Source organism: Nelusetta ayraudi, unplaced genomic scaffold (genome assembly GCF_046127955.1).
Source record: "Nelusetta ayraudi isolate G7.1 ecotype Tasmania unplaced genomic scaffold, CSIRO-AGI_Nayr_v1 ptg000033l, whole genome shotgun sequence".
Classification (NCBI taxonomy): Eukaryota; Metazoa; Chordata; class Actinopteri; order Tetraodontiformes; family Monacanthidae; genus Nelusetta; species Nelusetta ayraudi.
Genome location: NW_027466083.1, coordinates 7349521 through 7369779, shown reverse-complemented (window position 1 = coordinate 7369779; position 20259 = coordinate 7349521). Strand labels below are relative to the sequence as shown.

The 20259-nt window shown below is 45.1% G+C and overlaps 3 protein-coding genes across 3 annotated transcripts; 2 read left to right on the top strand and 1 right to left on the bottom strand.

The window, feature by feature from the left end:
* Window positions 1-259: 259 nt before the first annotated feature.
* LOC142892023 (Na(+)/citrate cotransporter-like) lies at window positions 260-8831 on the bottom strand. Its single transcript, XM_076032037.1, has 13 exons — window positions 8567-8831; window positions 6674-6802; window positions 6271-6407; window positions 5951-6156; window positions 5591-5704; window positions 5318-5495; window positions 5084-5206; window positions 4797-5009; window positions 2228-2331; window positions 1993-2114; window positions 1725-1886; window positions 1479-1616; window positions 260-1387 (listed from the first exon to the last, which is right to left on the bottom strand). The coding sequence occupies exons 1-13, from the start codon at window positions 8726-8728 to the stop codon at window positions 1259-1261; spliced, it is 1917 nt and encodes a 638-aa protein (XP_075888152.1). The 5' UTR covers window positions 8729-8831; the 3' UTR covers window positions 260-1258.
* Window positions 8832-10155: 1324 nt separating this feature from the next.
* Window positions 10156-14653, top strand: serpinf2a (serpin peptidase inhibitor, clade F (alpha-2 antiplasmin, pigment epithelium derived factor), member 2a). Its single transcript, XM_076032042.1, has 10 exons — window positions 10156-10210; window positions 10412-10591; window positions 11910-11978; window positions 12084-12327; window positions 12462-12605; window positions 12690-12732; window positions 12866-13011; window positions 13176-13318; window positions 13417-13621; window positions 13722-14653. Exons 3-10 carry the CDS (start codon window positions 11925-11927, stop codon window positions 14246-14248), a joined length of 1506 nt encoding a protein of 501 aa, XP_075888157.1. The 5' UTR covers window positions 10156-10210; window positions 10412-10591; window positions 11910-11924; the 3' UTR covers window positions 14249-14653.
* A 151-nt stretch (window positions 14654-14804) lies between these two features.
* On the top strand, window positions 14805-19088 carry serpinf1 (serpin peptidase inhibitor, clade F (alpha-2 antiplasmin, pigment epithelium derived factor), member 1). Its single transcript, XM_076032047.1, has 8 exons — window positions 14805-15067; window positions 16666-16726; window positions 16893-17088; window positions 17186-17341; window positions 17418-17627; window positions 17741-17880; window positions 17960-18170; window positions 18538-19088. The coding sequence occupies exons 2-8, from the start codon at window positions 16667-16669 to the stop codon at window positions 18789-18791; spliced, it is 1227 nt and encodes a 408-aa protein (XP_075888162.1). The 5' UTR covers window positions 14805-15067; window position 16666; the 3' UTR covers window positions 18792-19088.
* The last annotated feature ends 1171 nt before the right edge of the window (window positions 19089-20259 follow it).

Below are 20259 nucleotides of genomic sequence, written 5' to 3'. Positions count from 1 at the left end.
CATTTTGACCCATGTGCAGCAGGGAGTGTGGTAATTGAAAGCACAGCCCACCAATGCTCACTCCGGTTTCCTCCTCGATGTCTGTTTTTTTTTTTTTTTTTTTGTTATTTCAGTAATTTAAAACTTTTTCAAATACAAGTTCTGACTGACTACATTTTATGAAATTCATTGTTGGTGGTGAATTAATGTTGCACGCACGGGCTTTGGGTTTGTTCTGAGAACTGTTTTTGGCGACGAGAGGAATAAGGATCGAGGACTCTTTCTTTGCTGGCAGATTTTTATTTATTTATTACATTTTTTTTGTCAAAAATTGTTCTGTTAAGTGACAAGATGTTTTAAAAACTCTGTGTTACATATTTACAAAACGTACACATTCACATACACATATGACATTCCATTACATTATGCTTTTTCACAAAAAGTAGTTTAAATACAAAAAAACAATACAAAACACAAAATATGTCAATTTACAGATAATTTAGGATCTCCCGTTCAAAAAAGGTCTTTGAGTGTCTGTTTACAAACGTAGAGTCAGAATCTAGAATAATAGTTTTTTTTTTTTTTAAAAAAAGGCTTTAAAGTCCTGATTTTCATTTTCTTAGCTCAAACTCATCAGTTCCTGTAAACGTTACGAACATAAAGTCTTTACGTAAATTGGAGATTTAGATATAAATGAGATGGTTTCATCTCTGAATTCATCTGCTAAGTTAGTCTCTACCTGGCTGAACCGCTTCATTTTGATTTTAAACAAATTTCACTTGGCCAAAAATATTAGTCGTTTTCCCAAGAGTTAAGCTCTGTTGTTGAAATATATTATTCATACACTTACTGACATAATAAATTTGTTAGTTACATTTTCTGCTGTCTTTACTTATATGTGTTAATGTTTTGGTCTTAGCTTTCAAAACAATCTTTATCCTGTTGTATAATACTCTCTTTTGTGCAAAGTGGCTATTTCAGGAAAATTCCAATTACCATGATATTTCTATATGACCATCAGAATGGCCACAACTTGGTTTTTAATGGCATATACGTTTTATTATGAGTTTAATTTATCATTTAAATTCAAGAATCACTCTTCTGAACTCTACTGTGCAGCTGTGAAGTTTAAATCTGCTGTGAACTGATGCTGGGTGCTGCTTATTGGCCAGTTTGTTGAGAAACCAGCTCCTCATTTCTTTCCCCAAGTCTCCACAAGGTTCCGGGAGGAACCAGGTGATGTTCTGAACTCAGTTTTGTTGAGGTCCTTCATCCATTTCTACATGGGTGCGGTAGCGTTGGCCCATGAAGGGAATGAGTCCAGGCCAAACAAGACGCGGCCCCAGCTGTTGATGGCCAGACTGATGCAGCAAATCCCAATGATATTCATTACCACACCTGATTTAGCCTGCAGGAGAAAGAATAGGTAGCAGTTATGGATTCATGCGAGTGAATGCCTCCCGTCCGCTGTCCTAAGCACATTGCGTGAAGACACTGACCATATCGGAAACCTTTAGGAAGCCATAGGAGAAGACGATGGCATTGGGGGGTGTGGCCACGGGCAACATGAAGGCAAAAGAGGCGCTGAGCGTGCAGGGTATCATCACATACAGAGGGTTCAGGCTTATGGACTGCGACTGGGACAGAAAACACAAAGACAACACAGGTTAACATGTGATGGTAGATGCCATAAATGTGTGTGTGTGTGTGTGTGTGTGTGTGTGTGTGTATACACGTCTCCACACCATAGACGCCAAGATTGGCAGGAAGAGCGTGGCAGTGGCAACGTTGCTAGCACACTCTGTGAAGACGGTGATGAGGAGGCAGAGGATGACAGCGATGGCCCAAGGAGGGATGGATTGGAGGGGTGTCATCTGAGAGCCCAACCAGCTGGACAGTCCGGACACCTTCATATCACACACACGCAGATTATTGCTCGTCCTTTGGTACAGGGTCACCAAAAACCCTAACACCAACCTGAGCTCCCCCCAGCACCCTCATACACACACACACCTCACTGCCTTTGGCCAGAGCAAAGCCTCCTCCCAGCAGCAGGATGATGTTCCAAGGCATCCTCTTCTGAGTCACCTCCCAGGTGAGGAGAGTAGGGGCCGGGCCTTGTGGCACTTGTGCTTCTGTTTAGAGGAAAAAGGGGGAGCACATCTTTCACACTTTCGCCTCAGAGTTTGTCAGGTCCCGTAAGTCTTATGTGTAGATAATCTACCATGTGCGTGCGCGTGTGTGTTACCCGCATCAGCGCTCCTTCTGCAGCAGAGGAAATGCGGCGGCTCGGAGGGAAGAATGAAGAGCAGAACTGCCACAAACAGAGAGACGGTGGCATCTGTGACAAACCTGCATTGATAAAAGAAGAGGAAGGATCAGTTTCATATGTTTGATGCAATCCTAAACAAACTGTACTTCCTGCTCTTCGCTGAAGCTCCACCAGCAAAGATCAAACAGGTGCATGATGCAACATCGGCCGCTCGGTTCATGAATGGGAATTTCACCACTCTATTCATATTTGCCTACACGGCTGCTGGCCTAAATCCAGATTCTAACCTGTGTGTGTGCGCATGTGTGTGTGTGTGTGTGTTTGCACGAACGTGTCCGTGTCTGTTGGCTGAATCTCTGCTAGCTTTAACTGGGAACGTTTTTTTTTTTAACTAACAGAATGATAACCTTTAATCGAAGAAGGAAGTTCAATCATACTTTGGTCTAATGTATTGAACGTATGTAGAAATAATTGCTTTGATAAGTAAGGTCATCAGTTGATATCAGAGCAATCCATCAGCTCTGTAAGGTTATCCACACACAGTTCGTGTCCTCAGTTATCACCAGTTGAAGGATGTGCTGGAGTTAAGAAGTCCTGTTACATCAGTTGACCTTGTTTGAGCCTGCACATGTGCAATCAGGAAACATGTACAAATCCTGTTTGTACAACTCTCTGTCCAAGGTGACTTGCACCCCCAAAAACCAAGTCAAGAACTGTTCTGCTGCCATGAATACATAATCAAGCTTTGCACTTGGCTGAGCCTCCCAAACTACCAAAAGGTTCTTTTTAGAGCACAACAAAATAAAAGGTCAATGAGCCAGATCAGGTCAAATGATTCTGTTGTCATTAAATGAATAAAACAAGTGACCTATTGATGCCGGTGAAGTCAAAAGCTTGCATAATAACCTTAGACAAAGCAATGCAAATACAGTGTGAAAGTTCTATACTGCATTGTACTGGCCCGAAGTATGGCATCACATCAGATTCCACACCATGGTGAAGTTAAGCTGGCAGAGAGTGTGGTGAAATAATTTCCTGCCAGAATTTGGGCTGTGAGAAATGCAAAAGGGGATTTTTTTTTTCTTTGTTAATAATCTTGTGACCAATGAAAAAAAAGAGTGACCAACTAAAAAGTTTGATCGATCAAAGGTTTGATTGTGGGAATTCCGTCTCTCTGAGGAAATATTGTTGGGAATCAACATTTTAATCCTGATAAGAGGTTGGACTGGCCTTTGGAGTAAACAAGAATTGACGTCTGTTCAGTGATTTACGGATGACAGCCAAAGGGGCAAAAAACACCTGTCAGAACAAACGGATCGATGGATCACGTGATCTAGATGGCAGGCTGTGAATGAGGGCTTTCGATGGGAATGCAGGTGATGGGTGAGTGGGAGTGGGGGGAGGGGCCATGGAGGAAGACACAGTGACTAGGTGCCACTCGAGCTGTAGACTTCAGCTGTGCCAAAAAGCTTTTGCACAGTCAATACAAAAATACGTGCACTTTGGAGCTGTTGTTTGGAGAACCATGTTCTATTCTTGAATTTGTACCATTTCTGTTGTCAGACTGCAGTGGGATAATTCACTGACAGAACTAAAAATGTAACTCATTTTTTCAGTAATAAACTTTTTTGAGACAGCGGACATAAAAATGCAAACAATATTTGGTATACTACTGAACTCTGAGCATTGCAGCTGTGAAATGTGCTCACTATTTTTGTAATTGTTTCCTAGAATATAAAGGACATGTGTGATTTGGTTATCGTTTTTATTTGTCTTTCAGCTCTTTCGTAATTCCAAATGTTATCACTTTTTCCAGGTTTTCACAGGTTTACTTCAGCTACGGTTTGCCTCCCTCCAGCTAGTCACATTAACCGCTGACTGCACTGCACTTAATGTGACTCCAAGGTTTACAATCTGGACACGAGACTTGTTTCCTCTGTTTGCTATCCACCTTTTATTTATTCCTGTGATGCTCGGCCAGTTTGTGCCCAGGCATAGAGGCTTGATTGTGGGTTCGACTCTTTTTCCACTCTGCATTAATGAAGGGCACCGTGCGAAAGAAAGCCGCTCTAATGCGACAGAATTATTCAAGGAAGCGTTTCCGTCAGCAAAGTCAGGTTGCTGTTTGGAAGTTCATCAAGTGTAATGAGAATAATGGGGAAGCACAGTCTTGACTGTCTGCTTTGTCTTGTTCACTTTCATTCATAAATGCAAAAAAAGGTAGATAGAGTAAAAATAGAAATATATAACAATTATTTGCCCTCTTCGCTCACATGGCAGTGGACAACCTACCAGAACCTGAACTTTAGGTCTCTACCAATGGTGTTTGGTGGTTGCTTGAAAAATGGGATTAATGGACTTTCAGATTTTAGATTTTTCTGCAGACATGCTTCTTAAAAGAAGGTCTCACCAAAGCTATTACTAATGCCACAAGCACTAGCTAAAGTTTTTGTGCGTGTTTCATGGTCACCATGAAGTGTATTGAAGGCAATGACTCTCACTATGTGTGAACTTGTTTCATTCAGCCTCATACTTTTGGACTTACTCTGCTCTGGCATTAAAGACATGCGTCGCCCAACCATCCATAAAGCGAGGGTCGCGTGTGAACCAAAGCACCACCATGAGGGTGAAAAGCGCCAGCACGCTGCCTTCTGCGTAACTCATTGGTCCAAGACGTTGGTGCTCATCTCGGATCACCTCGTAGGCTGCCCGTTCTTTCTCAGACTGGACTGCACCACAACCCCACGTCTTCCGGAAGCTGCGGAAAGAGTGCAGTGAGTACAGAATGTCTTTGTCTACGAATGAGTGTGGAGCAGCTTCCTAAACACTCACTTGCAGCCAATGTAGAGGAACTGGAGCCAGAACCAGGCCAGGAGCAACATCAGCACCATGGTGGGGAATGCAAAGACGAACCACGATGCAAAATTGATCACATCTCCGTTATGAGGGAAGAGTCTGAAAGGCATAGAAAACATTTGGAATAAGAACAGAGAGATTTGGTTGCTGTTGTTGTTATTTTTCTTATGTTTTTTTTTTTAAAGAAATGTGAAAGTCCTTGACACTTACTGACTCATCTGTCCAACCAGAACCAGGTTTGGACCAGTTCCAGTGAGCGTGGCAATGCCGCCAATGCTGGCGGCGTAGCACACACACAGGAGGAGTCCTTTACTCATGTTCTTTCTGTTTTCCTCGTCATCATCCAGCTCCTCCAGGTCGATCTGACAGTTCTCCACTAACCCAACAACTGCCACAGATGTTGGTTTGTATTATAGGGGTACGCTAAATTCACAAATCTTAAGAGAGTACGATTTCCCAAATCATGACTGAACGCAAACTCACCAGGCTCACTGCTGTGCTGTGACGTTGGTTTGACCATCTTGTGTTTGTCCACTGTGATCTTGTGGTTGTCTTTAAGGTTTTGGGTCATCTTTAGGTTGTCTTGTATTGTCCCACCTACAGTCACATGTTCACGTGTTCAGTGTCAGACAACCGAAGATCTTTGACTCATTTGATATTCACAGTTACAGTGATTCTATAGATTAGATTGAAAACACTGGCAAGTTGATTTGGTAACTTGGACATTTTGTAAACATCTAGAAAGAATCTTTGGTGCAGAACTGCTGTCAGGATTGTCGAATTATCCTAACAAATCTCAACTTTTTTCTTGATACATGCTGGATTCTTGTGTGGCTGTCATACCATTGTCCAGGAAGTTACTGGGTTTCTCCTCGTGTTCCTGCTGTGGCACTGCACTCTGGCCCTTGGCGGAGGAGCTTTCAGGCTTTGTCTTAGCATTGAGCTGATCCAGGATGGCCTGGACTATGGGCGCCATCATGGCAGTAGTGGCCGTGTTGCTGATCCACATGGAGAGGAAGGCAGTTACTCCCATGAATCCAAGCATCAACCTGCCAGACAATGAGTGGTATTGTCAAAAATTGGAAAAACCCCAAACCAACAAACTTAAAAGACCAGGCATTGCCATAGCCAGCACCGAAGTACCATGTTGGACAGTGACTCACAGGGCGGGTCGGACACCGATCAGCAGCAGAACCCTCAGTGCAATACGTTTGTGGAGGTTCCACTGCTCGACAGCAACGGCCACCATCAGTCCGCCCAAAAACAGCATGTTGGTGTCCTTGAGGTACTGCATACACACCTGAATGCAACAAGAACCAGAGACAGAATTCGCTGTGAACTGACTTCTGCACTTGCATTCATCATTTGTTTTAGTAATAACCAGAAATAAATGATAATCTCTGTCTCTTTTTTTTTAATGTGTCACGTTAAACTCGTCCAGGGTGTCACCCTGCCTTCACCCTATGACAGCTGGGATAGGCTCCAGCAGACTTCTGTTACCCTGAGCTCAACAATAAGCTGGTATGGAAGATGAATGAATGAATGAATGTTAGTGTGAAGTCTTACGTCTTTGGACTGCATGATTCCCAGGGCGGGGAATAGGATTGTGGGCAGCAGCGCCGTCGCCGCCAGCGGCAACACCTCAGTGCACCAGTACACTGCCATGAGAGCGATGACGTAGGCGCAGGCCGCCTCCTGCACACACACACACACACACACACACACACACACACACACAAAACAATCTATGTTGAGGACATCAACTTCCATTCATTTTCCCTTCATTCATGGAATGGAGGTACATTTCAGAAAAAAGCCGGTGGTCTGTTTCTCTCTGCGCAATTGTGACATAAAGTGGCAACTGAAGATGAACTGCAGGTGGCGCCAGTCAAAGGTCAAACAATGGAAAATGCAAGGACGTTGAAGCGCTTTGCTCTAGTTCTTTCGCTTCATGCACTGCTGGAGTTTTATTCCGCTTGTTTTTCCACAATCTTCCTGCGGACGATGTCGCTCTGATGCAATCATCTACAGTGCCCTCCTGCTTCACATTTCAGGGGAAGGCACTGGAGATGTGCCTGCAAAGTGCGGAAATTCAAACCTGTTTTTCTGTGAAACGGACAAGCTGTTGAAATGGAGCCTAGCTGTGTGCAGCAGGTGTTCATTAACCTGTTGGACCTCAGAATCCAGCTGTGACTCAAAGGTCTGGGCTGCTGACCTCTGCGATTTGTTCCCACAAAAAGCTCAGTGGCAAAAATGAACCAGAGTCAGATATGATGGCTCGACTTTAAGCTCCAACTTTAAGCCTTTATTTGATGATCATGTTGAGTGAAATTAGACCAGACCTGGGCAAAGTACGGCCTGCGGGCCACATCCAGACCACTGTGTGTCCCTGTCAGGCCAGTCATATATTACACGATCTACCAGTCGATCGCGAAGGTAGTTTGGCTCGATTGCATGGAGCCAAACTACCATGGCTCCACGGTAGTTTGGCTACCGTGGAGACATGGACTGGTGGGACATCAGCGCGATTTCCCACCAGTACAAACCCCTCCCCCCGTCGACGAAACTTTCCCGCGACTTCAGCGCGATTCCCCATCAGCAACCCCCCTCCCCACGTTGACAAAACTTCCATGGCCCTCTGACACTATTCAGGTTTGTCATGTGGCCCCTTGCAAAAAACAATTGCCGACCTCTGATTCAGACGGATCTCCTCTTCCCACTTTCTTTTTCTGTGGTATACAGAGTGTTTTCCATGAGATATCCTGACTGTGAAATGAGCCGTTAAAAGTGATGTGTGTTTTCCTGGCGGGGGGTAAGGGAGGGGGCACAGAGGCCCTGACACGGAGAGACTCTGTTTATATTAACTTTCATTCACGTAAGACACCTGCCGAGGGGTAAACACATACAAAAGAAAACCGCTCTTCCTTTACAGATTAAAATAAAAATGCCCTCACTTTATGCTACTACTCTCATTTTTGCTCTGGTGTAATGTGGAAATAAAGGGCCTCATGGTACTTCAGCATTTGATGTGCTTGCTGTTATGATTTTGCATATTTGTGGTGACTTATAACAATAAAGTTTAACCTTTGTCCGTCAAACAGTGACAGAAAGCTGAACAAAATGAAGAATTGCCCGCAAAAGTCAACACACCGGTTTAATATCTCTGACGACCAGACTAAAGAATAGCATCAAGCTTATAAAGCAATGTAGCAACATCCAACAAACTAGGTATTTTCCACGCAAGTCAACATTTAAATGTGTTCACAAAAACATTCACATTAACCAATTTTTTTGTGTATTATTTAGAGGGTTGGGTAAAAAAAACCCAATGTAAATTGAACAGGTGGGTCTGCTAATTCATTTACTCTTATGGTAAAGTGAGTGGGTAAAGTGTTAGTCTGAACTGGTGCAGCCTGGCGGGCAGGTCTGCTTTGACAGGGAGCTGGTCAGTGAACTCACCGTGGTGCTGACGGCCAGCGGCAGCAGGACGAGCGGGCTGCACACCAGGACGATGGTGCCTTTCAAACTCCAGAGCCGCCGCAGCGTTCGCAGCCATGCGGGCAGAACGGACATGGTGGTGGAGGAGGATGAGGATGACAAGGAAGATGTCGTCTGCATCATTGAGACTCTGGAGTCTCTCTGATCTTCTCACTCTGCCGCAGCACAATTTCTCTCCCTCCCTCCCTCTTTCTCTCTCTCTCTCTCTCTCTCTCTCACTCTCGCCCTTCTTCTTCTCTCTCTAACACATTTGTGATGCATTTCACAGTCGGTAAAATAAATATTAACTTACTGTGACACAAACGCAAACACACACACACACACACACACACACACACACACACAGAGGCACAGACACACACTTATCTGACTTTAAACTCTTTATCTGAACTCTTCTCTAAGTAAATACAGAAGAGGAAATCACATCGTCTAGTCCCATTGAACTCACCACAAATTTGAAATTTGGAAATTTGAAGTAACTGATGATGGCCTTGATATCATGAGAAGGTTAACAATTGAAATGAACTTGATCTGCAGCTCTGGCAGTATACTGTATATGCTAAAGTTTTACGAAAGTTCACCAAAGTAAAACCATTTCCATTTCCATTCATGAGTGGAAACAAATAGAGACAACACTTTTTCTACAACAATACAAGGTTTACCAAGGCACACATTGTGTTATTATTAATTGATCTTATTGTTCCTCTACATAGACATTGTTACTCTCCTCGCAAAAGTGAATCCATCAGAAATAATGCCAATGGGATTGCAGAGGGATTAAAGTTGACCTTAATGACACAAGCAGGCCATAATTGCTTGATCTCTAAATCAATGTCATGATAGCATATGAGATTTAAGAAAACACAAAACAAAAATTAAACATTTTGTTTACTGTGTTAAACTTCACATCACTGAGTTGTCTTCTGATCACCCAGTCAAATCAAGTCTGTCTGTTTCACTCTGCACTTTAGTAGTTTGAACGATGTTTCAGGTGACAGACCAGACAATTTCTACTTTTGCGTCCTCTGCTACCACCCTGTGGGCTTGTGTGCATATTAAAGGCCAGAATTCTTTAAATGTTACGAGAGTAATATTTGGAGATTTTGAGGAAGAAACAGTGACATTATGTGGTTACATTCTAGATTGCAGATTGATCTAGATTGATCTTTTGCTCTCCCTCTCCCTCCTGAGCTTGCCAGTGAACTACGGTGGCCTGCGGAGCAGTCTGTGGGTATCCTCAAGATGACCCAGATCGTTTAGCCCAGATGAAAAGTTAAAAGATGTCATTGCCTGTTTGTTGGGAGATTTGGGAACATGCTCCAAGATACAATTTGTGGCAATGTGTTGTGTAACATTGACACTTTGAGTTGACATCCTCCTCGACAGAAAGTCCCTTGACAACCACAAAGACTGGGTTGAACGAGGGACCCTGTTTGCCTCACACCATTGTGGGGGCGTTTAACTGGAACCAGGCGGTCAGGAGAAGATCAATACACGCCCACACATTGTCCAGGATGTATGTGCAAAAGCACTGTTCACTGCGACACTAACTTTGTTCACTGCTACTTTGCTTCAGCTTAGACGGTTTTAAAGTTAAACCAAAAGGCTTATGATTAATTTGTCAAAGCTAATTTGAATTTTGTTTTTCATTTTTTAACATTTTATCTTGTTGCTGTGGTACAATACTAAAAAAGCAAGTTTTTTGGGGGGTAAAAATGTGTTTTTTTGACTTGAGCTGATCCTGAGAAGACTGGTAAACATGTCGCCAGACTTGCAACTTGAATTTTTGCTCTCTGTTATTAGCAGCAATACAGCGCTCATCCCTCCATGGTTGATTATTAATCAGCTAACAGGGGGCGGCAGTCACTGAGTGAAGCCACTACCGCTGAGCAGCCCAACGACGGTAGTTCAGATCTTCCTGCACTCGCCTATCACACATCTATTGGGCATAACTTTCCCCTCACCCAACTCCGGCTCGCAGTCCAGGTGAGTCCGTCGCGGCCTTTAGAGTTCCACATTCCTTCTTGCCAATTCTGTCTCCAGAGATTTCCATCGCAGTAGTTGCTAAAAGAATAATACCTTGATGAAGAAAAACACACAAGACACGTTTGTGTCAGAGGGAGAGGATGCTCGTGAAACAGATCATGCATGCATGTCATCTCAGATGATAACATACATTTTTTTACTGCCATGGTGTCTGTTCTGTGTATTCTACATTGTGTATTCAGTGTGCGGCGGCCTGGCCAAAAAAAGCTCCTGAAACATTAACCTTTAGCCTGCAGGCAAACACAGTAGCCATGTCTGAAACCACAAATGACTCAAACCACAGAACTGGATGGACCCATAGCCGCGAAGCTCAATAATCAAAACCAATATTTAACATGGGACCGTTCGTGTCCATTCCATGTGGACTACGCCTGATACGACATGATACAACTTAAAGGTTAAGGGTGTAATATTATTGAAAATTTATAGAAGAAACAGCAACATCAAGTGGTCACATTTTAGATGGCAGCGACTTTCACTCTCCCTCCCCCTCCTGAACTAGCCAGTGAGCTTCGGTGGCATGCACACCCAAACCTGGAGACCTCGTCCACCTTCTTCGTCATTGGTTTACGTGAAGATGCGAGCAGTCACAGTATATACAAAACGCATTGTCAGGCGAGCTAGACTCTCTGTTCCAGGCCTCCTAGGTGGCAGCTAACAGGGAGCAAGACCCTTGCCATACAGTAGGAATATTCTTATATATACATGAGAATCATTAATGGGTGAGAAAACCAAATTACTTTTTTGTACAGTGATTGCACACTTTTGATAATGTATTTATGGGCAGTATATTAAGCTTCTACTAATATTAAAATTATAAGTTGAATTTTACACACTGGACCTTTAAACAAACAGGCGTGGTGCAAGACTCAAACTAGTTTTCATAGCTGACAGTGGACAATGTGGGCTAGTGGGCCTGTGTGTTTTCCAAATACCACATAATTGCTTCCTTGCTGAAGATACAGGCGAGCTCCCTGAAGGGTTTTTTTTTTACAGATGAGATTTGCAAGGTACGATTGAAGAGAAAAACAGGTGAAGGGTGAAGAATAATTATATGGTGGAGTTCAGAAGGGCGGAGGACACATTTGGAAGCCTGTGGGGGAAGCTATGACTTCTTGTAAACTGAAAAGGAACCATCTGTCTCTTCACTTAAGTCTTTGAGAGCAATTAGCTCTAAAACAAGGTGGAATGTTTGCCTGAAAAAGCATGAAATGGAGGAGCACGTATAAAGTTTGTTGAATTGTTTTGTGTTTTTCAGAGTCGTGACTTGAAGATGAAGCTGTGTCTTATTCTTTTCTTTTTGTGTCTCTGCTGTCTGGGGATGACTGTAAGAACGTTCTCCATTCAGCAAAACCAACAAAAATATAAGCATTTAAAGTGTTTCGCCCTCTCAGGAAGAAAACTTTGTTTCTGTCTCCTCTTCTGTGCTCAGAAGGAGGAGCTTCAGGCAGAACCCACGCACGCACCAGGCACCGCTGATGGCAGCCAAGAAGCGGAGGAAGCTGAAACCTGCAAAGGCAGGAGGATGTTTAGCACTCAGGAGCGCAAGTCTGTGGGGGGCGCCATTGAGAGACTCGGTTTAGAGCTCTTGGAAAACCTACCTACGAGTCGGCAGCAGCCCAACGTCATCCTGTCTCCTCTCAGCGTGGCTCTAGCCCTGGCGCAGCTGATGCTGGGTCAGTAACTCTCGCCAAGCTGTTAATGCAGCAGCAGTGTAATGCAAATCAAGAGGAAAGCTTGACAACACATTGCTTATGCTGCTGTACATGTGTGCTGTGATGTCTCCTGCCGCACCCTGTTTCTGTTTCAGGTGCGCGGGGGCAAACTGAGGCACTCCTGCTGAGGAGCCTTTACGCCCAGAACCTGCCGTGTTATCACCATGTCCTCGGGGGTCTCGTACAGCATTTCAGAAACACATCATTAGCGGTGGCGTCGCGCATGTACCTGAGACCAGGTGTGTGCCAACACACGGGAGCGAAATGTGATATTTTTCGACATGAAACGCATCAATTCAACTTTTTTCTGTCCCGTCTCACAGGGTTTCACACAAAGTCGTCTTTTGTTTCGGACTCTCTGGCAAGGTATTGGCAACGAGGCAGCAGAGCAGAGTGCAGATAACAGTGGATGGCTAGAGAGTTTAGAACGAGGAGCTCTGGGGATGGGGAGGGAGCCGGAATTATAGTGTTAATGCTAAAACATTTCTTTTCTTCTCAGGTACCGGTCGGTGCCCTTCCCTCTGACCTCGGCCGAGGAGGTCAACCAGTGGGTGGCAAATGCCACCAACGGTCACATCCCCCATTTCCTGGCGGATATTCCGCATGACGTTATGCTCATGCTCATGAACGCCATGTACTTCAAAGGTGAGACTTTTCTGCTTGCCACTGATTGGTGTGACAGGTTCCCTTTTTACTTCCAACCCGCCCAGATAAAAGAGACTTCGATAAATGTGTCAAGGATCAATGTCATCTGCAAAAATGACAAATGCGTACCTACTCTGCTTTTGCCCCTTCACTCACATCTCCAGGTGAATGGCAGACACAGTTTGACCCCCTCGTGACCTCCAAGGGAGTGTTCTATTTGGACAATCAGAACTCTGTTTCAGTGGACATGATGAAGTCTGCCCAGTACCCCCTCCGTCTGCTGGATGACCACGAGCTGAAAGCACAGGTACAACAGGTTTCAGATAAAATGAGGTTACGTTACAGATTCTCTTGACAACGGCGGTAAAAAATAAAAAATAAAACTTGCATTTGCTGATTGTGCAGGTTGCTAGTTTCCCCTTCAAAGGAAACACCAGCTTCATAGTTGTTGTACCAACGCCTGGCAGCGGCAATGTGTCGGCAGTGCTTCCCAAGCTGAACATCTCTGACCTCTACAGACGTCTACCTCAGGAGAGAATCATGCATGTCAATTTGCCCAAGATGAAGCTGCAGCACCGGCAGGAGCTCCAAGACACGCTAACCAACATGGGTGAGTCTCGTCTTCAGAAAGACGTCGCCACTGGAGCAACACTGATGTAACAGTTTGAGTCATCAGTCTGTAACTCCTCTGTCTCTTCCGTCCCTCGCAGGCCTCGGCTCTCTCTTTTCTGCCGCCAACCTCTCTGGGATCTCTAACCAGCCCCTGAGAGTGTCCAGCGTCCTGCACGCCAGCGCAATAGAGCTCAGCGAGGAGGGCATGGAGGCGTCCGCCACCACCGCCGTGATGACTACGCGCTCCGTCTCCCACTTCTCCGTCAACTCGCCTTTCCTGTTTGCCCTCGTCGAAGAGTCCTCCATGGTGCCCCTCTTCATGGGCGTGGTGACCAATCCTGCACCCGACAACGACGACCGCATGTCCAACGACGACCCTGACGGCAACAGTACCATGAGCGACGATCCCATCGCGGTGCCCAACCAGCTGGACGCAGAGCTGTGCAGCAGCAAGACGGAGCTGGAGGAGGAGGACAGCAGCACCAGCAGCACCAGCAGTAGGAACGACAGTAGCAGCAACAGCAACAGCAGCAGCAGCAGCAACAGCAGCGTGCTGTCGAATGGCACCTTGGCAGAGGAGAAGCAGCAACTGCTGCTGCAGCCTGTAGGCGAACTGAAGAACTGACAGCATCACCAGCGGGTGATCCACTGCAGTCAGTCTTGTCGAAAAGCAGAAAGTCATCATGTATGAGTTGTAAATCAGACTATTTGCATCATCTCACTATTATCAGAACAGGCGTCCATCGACTAAGAGACTGTGGACGCAGAGGAATGTGGTGAACCGTTCACAGGAAAGTCATGTCGGTCTTTGTAAAATATTCCATTTCTTTCGCAATGTACCCATCTCTCTCGCTATAGATCTATAAAAAAAAACAACAACAACACAAGACTGAAAATAATGTCAAGTGGCCACTTTTGTATCACCCACTTTAATTTAATATTACTATTATATTTTTTATTTTTTTTTATTTTACAACGAACAATTATTATTTGGTCTTCAGTCACTGACAATAAATTGACACAGAAATTATTCTACTATTCAGCGGTTGTTTGGAACATTTTGGAAGAAGATGTCAAAGGTATCTGTGGGTCTGTGGTGTGGGGTAAGGGCTGTTAAACGTTGTTTGATTTGATTTTAGGGTGTATCAACAAGGTCGTCTGTGGGTTTTGGAGCTTTCAGCACTGGACCCTGCACTGGACCCAGCGTTGACTCGGCTCTCGGCCGGAAACATCCGGACGCTGCTAATGTTCGAACGGTCGGTTCTTTTTCGGCCGCGCACGCCCCCGCCGCCCTATGGCCGACAACGCGCACGAGCAGCGCTTCTGGGCGCACGTCCAGGGGGGCGTCAGTGGGGCGCGTCCGCGGGCTTGAAGCCGTCTCTCGTCTGCAGCTGCAGAGATTTTGAGCAACGTGGAGCGTCCAAGAGGAGCGCGTAGTGGAGAGGTGAGTGCGCATTTACGCGCTATTGCACCATTTTTAGGCAAAACATTTACGCAAAACATGTCGACCCTAATCGTTTTTTTTTGTTCGGCAATATGAGTGGTTAAAATGGCTCAATGCTCTTAAATATAAGTAAATGTAATAAATAGATAAATAAATGAGTCGACCTGAATTGGGCTCGAAACAATCGCGTGCAGAAAAAAGCGTACAGAAAACGCCTTTTCATAAAAAAAAAACAAAACAAACAAAAACAAAACAAAAACAAAAAAACAAAAAACTAGAAACTACCGAAAAATCCAGCAGATCTTTTTCAGCGCTGCGTCTTTCTATGACACAAAGAGCTGGAGCTGCTCCAGCCAGCCGTTTACGTAAAGTCCAGACTGGTCTGACAGCGCGGGGTCAGTGGACCAGAAGCAATCCGACTCAGGAGCTGATCACACACAGAAAGTCAATGACAAAGAGAGAAAGAGAGAAAAGCTCTTGACCTGAGCAATCTCTGTGGACATTTTGGTTCTGTTGTCATGACATCATGACATTATTAAATTCAACCTTTTGCTTTCATTCTGCTTGGTTTGGCAGTTTTATTGTTAAACGTGAATGGTGTCAATTTGTTTGTTTGTTTTTTTATTTCACAATAATGGCCTTAGATATTCAACAATAACCAATCAAACTCTTGAAATAACTTAGAATTTAATTTGTTTGGTTTTATCCATGAAAAAATACAGCCAAGGAGGTTCTGGATTTTCCATCAGTCCTGGTATGTGTGTGTGTGTGTGTGTGTGTGTGTGTGTGTGTGTGTGTGTGTGTGTGTGTGTGTGTGTGTGTGTGTGGTCTGAGGATTGAGCGACATACTTTTGTTGTTAGAGACCAAGATGAGCTCCAGATGTGTGATGAGAAACTGGATGTTCAGCCTCTCCTGACGTGGAGAGTCGTTATCAAACGATCACCCTGAAAACCGTTCTTCAGGAAAATGACCAGTCTGCTAACGTGGTGTTTCCTCTGACTGTAGACCTAAGTGAGAGTCTGTGCTGTTTGGAACGTCGGTTTGCATTTTGTTTGAATTCTTTTGATTACATCTTGACTAAAGGTGCCTGGATGAAACCACAAGCAGAACTTTTATTTCTACAAAGGAACTTGTCTTGGAACAATCATTAAAATGATTTAGTGCTACACAAGATAATTGTGTGGGAAAACAGCTTGTAATTCTGGGCTGCTATTGTGCAATTACAATAAACACCAGTATTATGTGGCAATGGAGGTCAATAAAATATTTGAATAAAGGACAAAAAGCATGTGATTTCTCCAAACTGTCCTGGATAGTTGCAAAAAACAACTCTGTTTCTTCTTGTGTTCTTCTAAGTTGTACTGAGCACTATTCTTTTTTCATCCCTTCATTTTAGAAAATAAACCTCTGTGAAAATTTTTTGTGGGCTTTGTGCTTATTTAAAATCTGTGGGTTTGTCCACTTTTGTTCTGTAACAGATGCATCCCATGTGAAACACTCAAGAAAAAAAGTTTAGCGTGAAAGCATCTCTCCTCTTTCTTTTGTATCCCCAGGATACCTACACAAACTCACTCTGATTGTGTGTTTTTCCTTCCAGGATGAAGCGAACAGCGTTCCTGCTGGTGTTTGGAGTTGCACTGAGCTTCTGTCCGGCTCAGGTATCGGCAAATGCGATGCAAATAAGTCAGATAAGTCTCTCAAGGCCACTCATGTGCATCTCCAGACCTAAACTCTGGTGGTCTCTGCATATTCTCTCTCTCTGGCCAGATGATCAGCATGTGTGTCGACCTCTGTTTAACCTCTGCACTGCTTTGACCGTTGCAGTCGGAGGCACAAGAGGAGGAGGTGGCAGCGGAGGAGGAACATGTGGAGCTTTTCACCACCGCTCAGACCAAGATGGGTGCTGCCACCTCGGACTTCGGCTACAACCTGTTTCGCGCACTGGCCAATCGGGAGGCTGGCACCAACATCTTCCTGGCGCCAATAAGCGTGTCCGCTGCGCTGACACAGCTCTCGCTGGGTAAGCGCTCGTCTCTGAAATGTCTTCTCAACTTAAAATCCAGTCGAGTCTTGGCAGAACGAGGTCTTTTTCACCTCCTCCTACTAATGTTCCCCAGGTGGTTCTGAGCTTGCTCAGAGGCAACTGCACAGGGCTTTGAGGTACCACACGCTACAAGACCCTCAACTCCACAACACCCTGAAAGACCTGCTGGCTTCGGTCAAGGCACCCGGCAAAGGCCTAGGCTTGGCGGCTCGCCTCTACCTGGCACGACGTGAGTCCGTGTTTGGGGGGCGTCTAACCAACGGCCACTTGACAACCCTTCAACAACACTGTCTGTTTGTCTGCAGGTCTTCGTGTGAAGCCCGAGTTCTTGACGCTGGTGGAGCAGCAGTACGGTGTTCGTCCCAAGGGGTTGGGTGGAGGACCCAAAGACGCGGCCGATATCAACGAATGGGTGGCTCAGCAGACGGGCAGGAAGGTGCAACGCTTTCTGACCAAGCCCTTTGCCCGGAGCCCCAACCCTGGAGTGAACCCCATCAGCGCCGCCTACTTCAAAGGTTCTGAGGCACCTCCTCAGAAGGGTGGACCTGACCACTGTTGATATTGAAGCTACAAAGGTCAAAATAAAGATAAAAATAGAGTCTTTCAATAGTTTTACTTCTGGCTACAGGCAAGTGGGTGACTCGATTCGGACAAGGCGGAGCAATGGAGAGCTTCCAAGTGGACAATGGGGCGCCCGTTACCATTCCCATGATGCAACAGGACAACTACCCTGTGAAGATGGGCTCAGACTCTGATCTGAGCTGCACAGTGAGTATTTCCACGGCATGATTGCCGACCCACAGGCACACCAGTCGGTCCTCAGCCTGCTCGCTCTGCTCTTGTCCAGATCGCTCAGATCCAGATGGACAGTGATGTCAGCATGTTCGTCTTCCTGCCTGACGACGTGACCGCCAACATGACGCTGTTGGAGGAGAGCCTGACGGCTGAGTTTGTCCAGGACCTCTCCATGACACTCCACCCGGCCCAGGTGTCCCTCAGCCTGCCGGCGCTGAGGCTCAGCTACTCCACTGACCTGCTGGCGCTGCTTGGCGACCTTGGTAAATTTCCTCGATACAAAAGGCAGAAGTGAGCTGAGCTGTTCATGCAATAAGACATCAAATGGGGCAAAAAGTTTTTGGGGAGGGATGATTGAGGGTGAAGAGTTGAGGACAAAAGCAGTTTCCACTCGTTGGCAAAAGAAGAAAATTTTCCTTCTTGGGGATAAACTCTTTAGTCTCACCACAAAAACGACACCTAGCTTTGTTTTCATTTGATGGGGCTCAGTTGTGAAGACCATGTTGTGGGTCTGACCTTGGTAACCCGGAGTGTAACAATCTCCATGGCTTCGTTGAACACTTTTTTTTTTGGTCACTTTCTCCCATCGCCTCTTCTCATCAGCTATCTCTGCAATCCTTCCCTTTGCAGGCCTCTCCGACTGGTTAGCGGACACAGGACTGGAGAAGATCTCAGCTCAGGCTGCTAAACTCAACAGCTTAAGTCACAAGGTGGTGATGGAGATGGCGCCGGAGGGCACCCAGTACCCCAGCCCCGCCGCCGCTGCTCCGGCTCACCTCTCCTACCGAGTGGACCGGCCTTTCCTCTACCTGATCCGCGACGAAACTACAGGGGCCCTGCTCTTCATTGGCAGGGTGGTCAACCCTAGCGGCCTGACAATATAAAGAGCATACACACACACACACACACACACACACACACACACACACACATATACACACACATACACACACACATACACACACATACACGCACACAGATCCTAGGAGGAATTTCAGTGTTTGTTTTGCGTTTGTGGTGGCAGCAGATACTTTGGAGGATATTTGATAACTGTTTTTCATGTTGAAACAAGACACAGACACACTTGCGATACTCTGAGTTACCAAAGGATCATTCTGTTCCAAGACATAAAATATTGTCATCCGTGAGAAACAAAAAAATAAAGATGATGAAACAATGTGTTTTATTTTCTGAATGGTGTTGTTGCTTCAGGATCAAGCCCTCTGCTAAGTGGAAGAACCTTTCCATCATAACGTCTTAGCATAACCGTTGTGTTGGAAATTCATTCTGTTGACAATCCAGCTTTATTAGAACATTTGGAAAAGCAAAGAAAATGCTTAATTAGGTCTAATTCAGTTCTAAAACGCAGCAGTGAAACAGTGAAAGAAGCTGATTAAGACCCGCAAGGGCTGCACATTTTTATGGAACACGTGGGAGAAACAGTTCAGGCTGCATGGAAAAACCCAAATTTGAAAGATGACTCTTGGTCCTTAAGTAAAAGTGAAAGCGGGATTTCCTGCACAGAACTCCAGATGGGAAAGCATTTTTGTGCACACATGTGGTCTTGATTTTCCACACAGTCAGAGATTCCTGAGGTTTGACATGGAAGAGGACTTAAGAGACAAATCCTGCTATTTGCAGACACACAGACACACACTGAAATTTGCTGCTTTCTTTAATGATTTGAATCCTCTAATGAGAGCAAAAGGGAAATTAATGAATAAATAAAAACATCTAAAAACAGAAGTGAAGTTGCCTGTCATGGGTTAATCGGTTTGGTTTCATTGTAAGTCACAGGCAATCAAGCTGATCACCAGCTGTTTCGAGCACAGGTGTCACTGTCCAGATCTCACAAGTTGTCCTGTTTTCATTCATTTTAACTGGTGCAGTCAGGTTTCTAAATCTCACAGAAAAGTATCCTTACAATTAATTTCATAAAATAATTGCAAGCTTGTACATTTGGAATTAATTGAGTTAACTTACAAGATCAGATTTTTTTTTTATCTACTAAAGTGGAAATACTTGTCATAAATATGTAAAATAGTGTTTCATTTCTATGTCTAACACAAGAGGGAGACAAACACAAAGTAGCAGTTGTTCAGCAGCATGCACCTCATGCAGGCCAGTAGAGAGGTCAGCTAATCCTGTGCCTCTCTCTCGTGATGGGCACAAGCGGTTTCTTCCATGTCTGTCGACCAATCTCTCTGGTGACGGTGGCAGAGAGGAGGACTCTGGACAAACTGCTGGACATTATGGACAATGCCAGCCACCCCCTGCACACCGTCATCAGCAACCAGAGGAGTCTGTTCAGTGAAAGACTGCTCCTTCCCAAGTGTCGGACCAACAGGCTCA